The following is a 13,312-nucleotide window of genomic DNA, read 5'->3' as shown; positions in this document are numbered from 1 at the left end:
TCCCGGAGAAGTTCCTGGAAGATACGGGTGACTTTAATAAGATGTCCCTCTGACAATCCCATTTGGGATTATGTAGCAGGATCTGCCGTTGCCTTGCTGCTATCGTGTCATCTGCCAGCAGTTTCTGCTCTCCACCTTTCACCTTATGACTGGCATTTCATCGAGACAGCGATTTATCCTCTAATACTGTGACCTAAAGCAGGAATTACTTTATTTAGTCCTATATCAAGCTGTGCTAATAGTTAGCCTTAATTTCATATTGTTGTCGTTTGGCAACAGCAGCTGGCAAACAACTTGCTCGCTGAACACTGAACATAGACGCCTCCTTGGCATTGGATTCTTCCATAAATACTTTTGGGGTTATAAATTACTTGGAACGGCAGTGGGTTTTGAGTATGCATGCTAGAATCTTGCAACAGAGCAGAAAGAGAACTGTCAGAAGCAAAGAAGGTGAGGAGAATTCTCCTCACTAAATTATCCAAAGCTCAGGAGGAACTCTTTCAAAAGCTCATAGGGGCTTTTTGTCCAAGAAAGAGGAACTGCAAGCATCCAAATGCTTCTAATCTGAGTAGTTCCTTCCAGAAGACTACTACTACTCCAGAGAGGGAACAACTATAAGACTAATTAATGTAATGTGGCTTTGATGCAATTGCCATTGACTATAACACAGCAGAAGATGGATTTATAATTAAGATTGAGGTACTTACTACGGTGACAGTGAACTGAGCCCCGGGTATGGCACCTTAATTATTGTGGGGGGAGAAAGGCTTCCCTGTGCTGTGATATATAAGAATCTCACATCAGAAGAGTCACGAGTCTCTGTTGGCCTAAGAAGCAGCCAGTGCCTCTGCCTGCCTGGGCAAAACAGCAAATGAAACCTGTCAGAAAGGGGAAGATGGCAACGGCTGTGTCCGTGCAGTAAGCGATGGGAAGCACCGGGTAACTGTCTTTCCAGAGTACAACCCCAAATGGGTCAAGTCTGAAAGTAGTTGACAATTTGATTCCCAGTTTGAGATCACTTCATTGGCTGCTTGCAGTGTCTTTTCTTAATTTGATAATACTCCTCTCATGGAAACCCAAGCCTTTATTGATGAGCCTTTTAAGTTATCACAGCAAGTTAAAATAACAGGGTAGGAGTTGGAAATGACCGCTCCAGAAGCAGGTCCCATACACAGCCAAACACCGTTCCTCCCCATGACTCCACACTTCCCACGGACTCCAGAGCTCTCAGGCATCTGATGACTCTTCAGTACTAAAACAGTAACTCTGGATATCTGTTTAACAGCCAAATCCAATCCAGCATCCGCACAGACTTTGTGTGAGAACGCTTTTAATTCTGTATCAAAAGTGCTTTGAGGGCTTCCCTCAGAGCCATTGTGTTTTAAGGCCTTCCCTCAGGGCCATTCCCTCAGAGAGCCCATTCAGCGAGGGACTTAGGCACACCCTTCTCTTTACCCCAACTGTGCAGTGTGTTTAAGGGCATGCTACAAAGTGAACACATCAGTTGAGGCTTAAAGTCTTTATTGAATTGAAATGATCAGATGAATAAGGGGTGCTGGGTGCAGTGAGTACAGGGCGCGCTCCATCGCTTTGGCTGTCGTCTCGAAAGTTTTACGAACACCACAAGTTGACAGAGAACACATAAAGTGCTTTTTAAGGCATTCGTCTCGAAGTTGTCAGACGCTTCCTGAGAAAAAAGAAGCTTTTTGGTAGGTGTACAGAAGACCTTCTCTTCTGATTTTGTTGTGCAGTTTTTCCTGGTCCCTTTCTGCCAAATGCTGTGACAAACGTCAACCACGTATTGTTCAGCAAAGTCGAATGTTTTAATCGCATGCTAATTCACTGACAGATGGACAGGATTTTGCTACCTGTGCTATTTCTGTTGGACACTTCAAATGCTTACAAATCTCAGAGAGGCTTACAGGGATATGTATGCTCCTGTTCCCATTCTGAAGTGAAGTTGAGGGCGCACAAAGATCCCTCTGATTTATCAGACCGTCCAGAAATTCAAGCATATGTGTATATGAGCATAGACACATGACCTTGGCTTGGCTTGGGCCATCCCTGGGTATTTGTTTCCAACTGGGACTTGATGGTGTAACCACGGACTGTGCCACCACACTTGGGGACAGTTCTTATTGTGTCCGGCCTGGCTGGAAGTTGCCTTGAGACAGAACAAAAGCTGCGCTTCCAGGGGAGGGATCAGCTGGTGGTTTTGATGTCTGGGATCCTGAAAATGCACCAGTTGAACCAATTAGAGTAATCTGGGAGAAAATATGTTTGATTCACCTAAGTAGCAGTGTCTCTCACAGTGTGTGACAAATCAGACATGGATTACAGCCAGAAGACACCCAGTCGCAGCTACCCAGTGTGTAATTAAAGATGCTTTCTTTCAGGCTGGCGGGTGTTTTCTCAGGCTGAGGTAACAGCGGTTAGAACCCATCTCTATGCCTGTATATGACTTCCAAAGTGTCAAATGTGTCAAAGTGCCAAATGAGTGTTAGAACTCTCTCATAAAATGTCTTTGCTATGACTAGAAAAGAAACGATTAGTCCTTCCGATGGCCCCTGGGAGCACAAGGCACATGGCACAACTGATTTCAGCAAGAGCTTTCCCAGTCCTGTTGGATGATAAACTCTTCTGCTAATTTCCATAAGTTTAGCAGTACTTTGATATTAAAATAGGATTTAAACTTGTTGAGAGTTTCCTAAATCTCCTTTTCTGGAGCAAACATGGATTAATGTTACTGCAGTCAAGCAACAACCATTCTTCTTAGGGCCCAGCTGCAGATGATAAAATGAATGTGACTCCACCCACCCGGTGGGGTTACAGCGTTTTGCATCAGTTGATGATCCAACACGGGAATATCCCAGTGATGTCAAGATAGACTCCTCTCAATATATTGCATTATTCCAGACCAAAAAAACCCAGAGGCTTCCAATGTGTGAATTTGTATTCTGTTGTAAAAACCCATCACTGTGAAAATCAGGAGCAAGAAGATTGGTGAAGATGGAGCTTGTCACTCTTCAAAAATATATCGACTTCAGTGAGACAGTAATTGAAATTCCCGTTGCAGCTGCAATGGAATAGTTTTTCTGTACCTGCATCCCACCCAGCGCACGACCCAAGCTCAGTAAAGGTACTTGTGTGAGTGAGAGGTAGAAGTCATCCGTATCCTAACCCACAGGCACGTCAAGGTTGCTTCAGTGTGGGCCCTCTGCAGGCATTTTACCAGCCCGTTTCTTAAGAGTCACGCACTGCTCCTGCATTAAACAAGTGTAGCAGCTTGCATTCAAGCCCATGAATTTTCCTCCTGTATTCAGCTTCTTGGAGGAGTGAGGGCAGTCTTCAAGGTCGGTTGCTTTCCAAGTCATATAAGGTATCTCACGGCTTGAATCCATCCACACGGGTCGGTGGGGTCTGCAGGGGTAAGGAGGCCTCCTTCTCTGCAACCCCTTCGCTTCTGCTTTCTCAGAGAGGCACTTACACTTTCAGTAGGCATTCAGATTTAGAGTGCCCAAATTGCCCTTTGAGGTAGTTACTGAAAAGATTTCTTTTTCTCTGCCTCAAGCAACAAAAAACGTAGCAAAAGTTACTTTTAAAACAGAGGATGAAATGCTGGCAAGGCCATGAATATGTCTGTAGGTTTTCAGGCAGAAACTGGTTTCTCTTGGCGAGGTATTTTAAGCCTGGAAAAAGGAACCGAGCACCATAAATGAGGATGCTTGACATATCCTCAGCAACAGCATAATTGCTGGGCCAATCTAGAATTAATCATGTGGTGTTTGAACGGAACGATCGTTAATCCAACAATATTTTGTAAGTTGTGACTGTATCGCTAGAAGAAGTAATTTCACTCCGATACGCTGCAGCACTTGAACTGTGATTAACATTTTAATTAGTAAGAACCGACTGAAAGGGAAGATGTTTAACTTGTGGCACACATTTGCCAATTTCCCTCTTTTTTTAGAGGAAGTAATTGTCTCGAATTGAAGAAAGAAACGGAAATTAAAATCCAGACGCTAACGACGGATCACAAATCTAAGGTAAGCAAGTGGCCAACTTGAACACGTGCAGCATCGGCGGTTTTTGGGGCCCGAGGAGTAGCTAATTCTCTTGGAAGCATATGAATGATTTTCAGCAGTAATAACATGTTGAAAAGAATGGGAGTAATGGAGAGTCTAAAAGTGTTTCTTAAAAAGTTTTAAAAAGCAACGTCAATTTCCTGCCCTTTTAGAATTGTTGAAGAAAGTGCCATGTTCACGCCTCAGGAAACTAAACTGGTCATTTGTGTTAGTTCTAGCTAAAGAAAGAGATGAATATATTCTGTATGAAATTTGGATGCCCGAATACTTTGTCAAAATACGTACATAAACAAGTTTCTTTCTCATTTTCCCTCATCCTCACCATAGACAGCGCTTGCTAGTCTGTCCCTTAGGGAAGGAGTCCAAGGTGATCTTGAACCGCGTAGCATCTTGTTTCTTGTTTTTGCATTGCTTAGTTGCATTGTTTTCTCCGAGGTACTCGAGAACAAAAGTGCTCTGAGATACATCCTCACTTCATTGGAAAGGGCTATTCTCAAGGTGTGATTTATGGCTCACGTTGAGTAGCTTGGAGGTGCTTCCTTTCTGCTTCTATACCACTACTCTGCTCCCTGACTTTGTATTCCCTTTAAAAGAATTCTCTTTGAAGTTTGTGAAAGGTATTCAAAGTAGAGGGTGGCAGGTACACTAGAAGCCACATCCATACATAAAATAGTCTGGATGGAGAAGAGTACAGGAGATTTCCTGTAAAAGCTGAAACCTGTGAAAAGAAGCAGCCAAGTAGAGGAAATACAAAGAAAAGCAGACACATCTTTGAGATCAGAATAAGACCATTCCCATCTTTTCTTCTCCTGATTTTATCCCTCGGTATTATTATTACACGTGGAGAAGATCTTAATTTTCTAAAGATTTCTTTCTTGTTGCTGCCCGCACAGACAAAGATGTAGGAAAATTCCCAGGTATTAAACCTAGTGCACTGTTGTATCTCTCTATCTTTCTTTCCTATGAAAAGACCAGAACCATTTCCTTAAATAAACGCAAAATTGTTTGACAACTTAACGAAGAAAATCCTTTGCCATGATCTCCGCTCCTCACCCATGTCATTCAGTCTGGAGTTTAGAGGTGTGATTTGTGCGCAAGGGAGGGACATCCAAGTGATCGTTAATCTTCCCAATCAAATTAACGTGGCTCATATTTACCCTTTCCACAAAGGTATGCAGTTCCTGAGCTCTCTTCCTTTTAAAATCCTGCTTTCCAACTGATTCCCTTCAGTGTAATCCATACCTGGAAAACAAATTGATTTGTCCACTCCCATGTCAGATTTTAGGATGCTGTTTTCAAAGGAGACTCAAATGTAAGTTCCTTTGAAATTCCAGGCTCCTGCGTGCTGGATAATCCCCGAAGGACTCTTCTGCAAGTTATCTACCTCTGTGCAGTTTTTCTCTAGGTCAGTGATTTTCAATAGCTTGCTCACTGTGGTTCCATCAAAATTGTCCAGATAATGTACCGATTTTAGTATCCTCACAGACTTGTCCAGTTTTGGTTGCTGTGTGTGGGCCCCTGAATTATTCCTGGAGACAATTCAAATGTTTGCAAGCAACAGGTTGGAAAACAGCTCTCAAGACCACAGGGAAATTAACTTTTCTCTGAGATGAAGGAGCTGCAATTAAATTAGATTAAATTCCGAGATACCGAAAGCATTACACTGATACAGTGGGAGTTTGATTAATTAACAGTTGTTCAGCATTTTTCAGCATTTGGCCCACTCATTTTGATATCAGATTGTGCTATAATTCAGCTTTAATTACAGCTCACGTTCTTCAGAGCAGCTCTATGTCATAACATGCACTTTTAGCACCAAAGAGACCTTTCCGTCTCCAAAAGTCTTCCTGTCACGACGAAACACCCAGACTGACTTTGGCATAAGGTATTGAAATTGCGTCTAAATGTCCCAATGTGTACTTCACACACAATTAACCTGCCAGATGCAAATTACTCCCCTGCCTTAGAAAAGTACATCCAGGCAGGTATCGGGCAGGCAGGGAATGGAAAGAAAAAAGGAAATGTTACTTCAAAGATTGTTCCTGCTTGAACTTGGTGACTAAACAAACGTCTTGCATACGTTCTGGCCGAAAGAAAGTTCTTATCGAGATTTTAATTAGTCTCTTAGGCCCAGGTTAGGACTAGATGAAAGGATTGCAAACACAGTCCATTGCCCAGGAAGAGCAAAGTTAGCAGAGGGTTATTTTTTCCTGTCCTTTTGGATAAGCCAAGCTACCTCGCTGGTGGAAAGTAGGATGAGAGCGCAGCCCTCTCCAAATGAAATAGCCATTTTACCTATGATGGTAATAAATTGCAGGAAAGAGGGATGTAGACTGAATTTACTCCATCTGAACTTTGAAGCGTACCACAGATGTGCAGCAAAATTGGATTTGAGGCAATTTAATGGTCGTGAGCTCTAAGGTCACCCGAACCTCAGCCCAATCGTGTATTTCAAGTCTTGTAACCGGTGTTTGGCAAATCCCTTCCATCCGTCTCATCGGGTTATATCTTGCTCTGCCTGAAATGAGACTTTTAGCTTGCAGGATATTTAAGAAAAGAAATCTTGATTTTTTTCCCCCACTCCTAGAAAAAACACCCTTGTTTTAGGAGGAGCTGTACCTCCTTCCAAGAGAAGATCTGTACCCGCTTCTTAGAGCACATGCCGATTTTGAAATGAGTAGCACATCCTGAGCACATCTGTCCACGAACACGGGCATTTCTTCAAATGATTCTTACTTCCCATGTTCTCAGATGAACAACTTAAAGCTCTGCCACGCTGAAGTTTCCTTGCAGATTTCTTCTTCGGGAGCTGGACTCTGTGATGCTTCTGGGTCTTTTCCAGCTGGAGATACTCTACGATGCTGTGATTCTTTGGTTCGGTGTACCTGAAATACAGGATTCCTGCCTTCAGGGTCCTCTGCAGCGTACAATATGAACCATTTTAAAGTAGCGACCACCTTATTCATTTCCCCCTCAGTCCTTCTTTCTCTGCATTACTTTGGGCTTTGTAAACGGTCCTTGCAGTTAAATCACAAACTGCTCGCTTTCGTCATGGCTTTCGATGTAAACTTACTTCTCTATTTTATGAAGTTCCAAATTCTTTCCTTTTCAATGCAAAGATTGTTTTCCATTTGCTCTATGGTGCAAGGAGGCTTTAAATAAAAGCACACTCTTTTTGGCTTACCGGAATGCCTACCTGTCCTTTTAGAGCAATGTAAAACACTCTCACTGTGACTGGGACTCAGAGCTCAGAAGGTAACATCCCTTGCATTTTCTACTGCTTCAAATTAGTCTGAAGCCCAGTCCTAAGTGGCAGGCAGTATGAAGAGTCAGTTGCACGGCAGCAAGAGAAGATGGAGAATACCTGGCTGGCTCTGTCACAGTCCCTGCCACGATTTTATTGATGTTTGAAAGGGGACAGAGCCCAGTCGGAGCATTCTCTGCAGGTAGGCAATTTGAGTCACAAATCTGTGTCAAGAACCAAGCAGTGGCTCTTGGGCCAAGAGGTGTGGTACGCAGGAGTGATTTGCTGATGGCTCTGCCCGCTTCCCGGGTCACATAATAGCACTTGTCTGTTTCAAATATCAATACTTGCTCACACTGTGACCATAGAAATGTTCTGAGTGCGTGATCCCTCTTCTGCTCTGGTCCCAATTTACACCCTGTTACTCAGGACTTGGGATCTACCAGTACCTTTCTTTTCCAAATTGTGGATGGAGCCGATTCCATCCAGAAACTCTGCATTGGAAATAAATAAGGAATGGGTTTCCCCAGGAGCTTCAGCCATAACTTACTTTCAGGTCCCCTGAAGTCTACTCCGGGTCACCCTGGGAGCTGAGAAGCCAAACGAGGTTACTCTCGACAGGAGATTCATGACACCTATCTCTAGAGTCTAGTTGCTTAAGGACTCATAGATGTGACCAAGGCATCTCCAGACAGCATTTAGGTTTGTTTCCTGCACATGTGGGCCCATACCTTAAATTCCATCATTGGTGTCTCACTTTCTGAGCGATACCGTGGCAATTTGTGCTTTGAAGAACAAGGATTAGCTTTCACAAATGCCCCAGATGCTGTTAGTTACCATAGCAGCAGTTGAAATGACTACCAGCAAATAGTTTTATTGGGAGGGATATTTGACACACCATTTATGGCAAAGTAGGATAGCTTGGCAAAATACCCAGAGATAATTATTAAAGGTTAATAAAACATACCTTCCTATTAGCTTCTTTTCATGGAGTGCTGTGTATTTATAGTTGTCATTATTATCAACAACTCTGGTGATTTAGACTTCTTCGTATTGTCTCTTGGGAGCATTCCAGAACTTGAATCATATTGTTCACGTGAGTCTTGGGAGATAAGCAAGAGGAGAATACTTGTCAGATTCCGTGCTGCCTCAGTGAATATAAACCAAAGATAGGTGGCCCATCTTCAGATCCAGATTGTATGAAATATAGGATTTCTCTTTAAACTGCCTGTGTTTGTGAAACTGTCTCCACAAAGCAAAGAATTATTTGTGCCCCTAGAGAAATCCTGCTCGCTAGGTTTTTTTGCCCATGGTTAATTTTTGTACGTTTAATATATAGGGGTTTTTTCTTGCCACCCAAAAAGCGAAACCGTTTTATTATGGACTCGATGTCAGAGGAGCCTTTAAAATACAGTACAGTCAAGAGCATAAATGCAGCCAACTTATTTAAGGCACTTCAGATAATAGAGTCTTGATAGTAGGGGTTGGTTTCCATCTATTTTTATAACACATGGCGTCCTCGGTGGCTTTGTTCCTCTGTGGAGCGGCTTCATTTGTAAAACTTCATTTCTCACAATTTAGCTGCTTTCTTGATAGTCTTTTTCATGCCTGTCTTTACATCCTCTTCAGTGAGAGTAGTAGCTGACCTCCTAGCCTGTCTGAGAGCCTGTAGCAAAGCTGCCGTTACTTTTCTGCAGGTCAAAGAGATCGTGGCACAGCACACTAAGGAGTGGTCCGAGATGATCAATACGCACAGCGCCGAGGAGCAGGAGATCCGCGATTTACACTTGAACCAACAGTGTGAACTACTGAAGAAACTGCTGATTAATGCTCACGAGCAACAAACCCAGCAGCTGAAATTCTCCCATGACAGGTGAGCAGGACGGTGCTACCCAATAATGAGGGCTTGGACAACGTCTGCTTTATATAAGGTGTTGATAGCTCCTGTGCTGCTGTCAAAGATCCTGGGCTGTATGCACGGTAGAAAGAAGAGGAGCGATCATACAAGGTTTAGATAGATGCAGGATGGGCTGCTTACCTGGTTTAGACTGTCTGAACTTCATTAAAGGCAGCTGATGCGAGCAAATGGAGGGTAACTTGCATCAAGTGTGGACGTGCTTAGGCTTTACCCGGGAACTTCAGTTCACGGGCTGGAAACCGAGAAGTGTCAAAGATGGAAATATCCTTTGGAGTTGCTAGCAGTTAAGGACATGTGTGTTTATAGCATTAGTCATTATTAGAAAGATCCATGAAAAGTGAAGTCATAAAAAGAAGAGGTAGCAGAAAGTTACAACAGACCGCCGTACGATCCTCATACAATATCCTGTTGTGAATACAGAAGGTATCGCGTGACATTGCTGTCTTGTTGCTTCTGTAGTTAACCATCCTGCCCATTTCAACTTAGATAAAACAAAATGCACATTATATCCTAAGTGTTAAAAGCGCAGGAATCACTTTTTAATGCTATGATCTGTCACGCAAAGCAGCCTAAAAGCACATAAATGCAAACTCCGTGTGTACATACATACACACGTATTCATACCTATATGATTGTCCTCAGCGTCCTTCACATGAAAAGCAGGGGGAAAAGGGAATAAATCCGTCACATTTGAAGGAGGAGCTGAACTTATTGTTTTCAATTCCTGAGTGAAAAAAACAGCTTGTCTTTGCATCGGAGAGCACACACGCTGGGACCCGCAAGCTTTCCACCCAACAGAGAATTGTCCCAGCGAAAGGCTTTTAGTGAGCTCATCTTTATGTTAATCTCTCTTAACCCACCCAGGCGAGCTGTCCCTCAATACATACCCAGCCAAAAACGAAGTCAAAACATTGTTAAATGATGGTGCAAATGCATCATTCAAGAGATCCTAGCCAGAGGAAAGTGCAGTCCCTGCTACTCTATCTCTAAATCTTACCTGTCTGCATCGCTCCAGAAAAATCACAGCTTATTTTTTTAAGCATCCTCTTTGGTGTCCTGTTTGAAATTCACTGCAGTGCTTAGAAGTTCAGTTACTAACATACAGCCAGTGAAAGCAAGTTTTAGTTTTATGGACGTGTTTCCTTACACTCTTGACTTTGCTCAGGGCTGTAGGCAGCGATTACATCTATGCTAGGGCAAAGGTGATTTTTTTTCAGAGCTTTTTTCTCATAGTTTTTGAGTTTAGAATTTCTGCATCTCTGCTTTGTTTAAACAGCCCTATATCGTTTCTTGTAAATGGTTTGTTCATCCTTAGGAGCGGCTCTCGGCCTCTTCTTAGAAATCATTTACGTTCGGCACACGTATTGTTCTGTTTTCAGAGCTACTGAGGAGCCAGACCTGAAAATCTACATCCTGATAACTACTGAGAACTTTTTCTTCTCATCTGTGCCAGGAGTAACAAGCTTAAAAATCCTTTCTGCTTTACTTGCAGTTTAGCATGTTTCTGCTTATCTGGGCACTTGTGTGTAACCCCTGACTGTGCAGACTGAGGACTCTCGTGCTTAAAAGACATTTAAGAATGTGTCTGAATCTAGGAATATTTCAGAAGAATTCAGAATGTGAAATCACGTGAATTATAATTCCCCCAAGTGACTCGACATTTAATAATTGGTCAGCTTTTATATAGAACGGATTGTGTGTGGGAATATGGATCCATTTATCTGCGGAGGTGTTTGTAATAGCCAAGAGACAACTTAGATAACCATCGGGGATAAAAAGGATCTATCTGCGAGCAGAGCGGGAGGTGGACCGTGCTCTCAGCATGCTGCTCTCGCTGCTTCCCTCTCTGTGAGCTGAGGTAATGAGTTAGCTATCACAACAGAGGACAGAGGGCTAGTAGGAAAGATCAGTAATCTAAAATGATGCAGTTATCTGCTGCAGGGTAGATACTTTCCCTCCGCGCGCAGTACAAAAAGCAATTATGGTTTTGTGCTTTGAGCTCATTTAAAAACAAAGCGGAAGACAGCAGATACTACCAAAACAGCTGAGCTTTATTGAACTCCAGGGGTGCCGTGCCCCCTGCCTCCCTAGACCGGGTTAGGCTCGGGTGTAGTGAGCTCGCAGCATTTCAGAAATGGGGGATGTGAAGCCGTTGTTCACAAGCATTATGTACTCTGGGTGAAATCACGTGAGAGAGAAAGAAAAATAACGTGTGGTGGGGTTTTTTAAATGGAAGAAGAGATTTCTAGTCGTTCCAACAATAAATGGTGACAGAAGATAACACTCTAATGCCTTTTAATGTCATCTAAATACATGTATAAATTCCAAGGATAAACTTAAATGCTCCCTTTAAGGAGCGGTCCCTACAGGTGCTTTTTGGTGATTTTAAAAGGAAGATAAGATTTTTTTTCATCTGTCACGTTCATAATACCTGAAAAGCCAGCACACCCAGAAAGACCCCAGAGCACTGCAACTCTGAGCCACGTGACAGTCAGCAGAACAGAGAAACGGTCGCATACGGATGTGTTGGCTCTTTTGGCCGTATCCACGGCCAAAGCCTCATTTTGAAGTCATCGGCGATGCCCAGTAGGTCCTCTAATCCTCTTAACTTCTTTGACTCTCAAATGATATCTGATGCAAATGGGCTAAATCAGTTTGAACACCTACGCTGCTCTTTTTTCAATTCAAATCCTTGAGCAGGTTAATAAAGAGAAATTATTTCAGTCCTGCTCTTACGACAGCATAAAATCGCTCCAAATTCAGTATAGAAAATAAGAGCTTTTACTTGGAGATAGGGCCATTGGAATGAAGCTGCCTCTTGACACAGCATTTTTTAGAACCCAGTGCAATTTTTGCTGTGGTACCACTGCTTTTAAATCTCTATTCGGGAAACGTTTTGCCTTACGAAGCCTTGGAGGCAAAAATAAAACGCTGGATTTCTTCAATACCAATTTTAAGCTGTGGAAAATTAAGTCAAGGAACAAAGTTTCCTCGTGCCACTTAATGATTAATGTCTTGTAGAGATGAAAGAAAGGTGAAAAAGATGCAGTGGCATCATTTTGTTCAATTAATCTCTCTGTTCTGTGCCACACCCCTCCTGTGCATACAAAATACCGGGTACTTTGGGTTAACAAGTGCAACAATTATTTAACGCTCTACTTGAGATCCTGTCCAGAAAAACACTAAGGCACTGCCTTGGCTTGTGTGACGGGTAACTTTTAGTTAATTATGCACTACTGGGGACTTAACAATCTGTTATTTGCTGTCTAATTTCCATATATAATTCCTGTTTAAATAAGCACTTAAGATCAGGAGCTGCGAGAGCTGGAACGCAAAGCAGGCAGAAAGCAAGAGCTGTAGCCTTCGGGGATGGCCTCTTCGGAGCTTGGTTGCCTTACGTGTGATGAGAAGCCCTCTTCTCACTCACGGTTCATAAGCCATTTCTCCAAGTCAGCATCTGTGCTGTTAGTCCCAACAGAGAATCACGATCTCTCTCTCTTTCTAAAACAACGGGATATTTATTTACTTACTTGCTGGTTTCTGCTGCACTGGCTGAAACGCTGCAGACGTTTCCCAGCTCCCGAGTCAAACCACACCACTCGGGACATTACCCTTGGAAGGTGATGGCCAACCCTCCCGTTAAAGCCATCTCGTCTCACAGAGAAGGCCACAAGGTCTCAGAGCCAGAAGGAGAAACCAAGCATGAGTTTAACCAATGTCCAAACCACAGGGTTCTTCTCAGCCCCGAAGCAGAAGTCTGAAAAGGATATCTGTCAGGTCATACAACAACGAGGCAATACTATTACTATTCATATTGCAGTCATGACCCAAGCGCAGGGTTGATACGTTTTTTTAGGCAGTTTTAAAAGACAAACAGCATTTTCTCAATGGCTGACAGCAGCTTGTACTCAGATAACTCTTAGATACTAAGCAGAAAAGAGAGTATTTTATACCCCTTTATAACCTTCAAAGGGTAAAAAAGAATTATATTCTCTGGAAGAAACAGATTTCTGAATGCTTGCTCGAGCTGTGTGGTCTACTCCAAGAAAGGCAATTCATCCTTCC

The 13,312-nt window shown here is 42.9% G+C and overlaps 1 protein-coding gene across 3 annotated transcripts in view; it reads left to right on the top strand.

Moving 5' to 3' along the window:
• The window catches only part of PLCB4 (phospholipase C beta 4), a 194,502-nt gene that overhangs the window by 171,906 nt on the left and 9,284 nt on the right, over nucleotides 1–13,312 (top strand). For all 3 annotated transcript variants that reach the window (XM_061989252.1, XM_061989253.1, XM_061989251.1), the window contains 2 exons: nucleotides 3,971–4,046; nucleotides 9,027–9,202. In XM_061989252.1, the coding sequence (XP_061845236.1) occupies nucleotides 3,971–4,046; nucleotides 9,027–9,202 (252 nt within the window). The remainder of the gene's footprint in view (nucleotides 1–3,970; nucleotides 4,047–9,026; nucleotides 9,203–13,312) is intronic.

The sequence above is a fragment of the Colius striatus genome, chromosome 2 (genome assembly GCF_028858725.1).
Source record: "Colius striatus isolate bColStr4 chromosome 2, bColStr4.1.hap1, whole genome shotgun sequence".
NCBI classification, from domain to species: Eukaryota; Metazoa; Chordata; class Aves; order Coliiformes; family Coliidae; genus Colius; species Colius striatus.
Note: the sequence above shows the minus strand (reverse complement) of the source record. Positions and strands in the feature narration are given on the sequence as shown.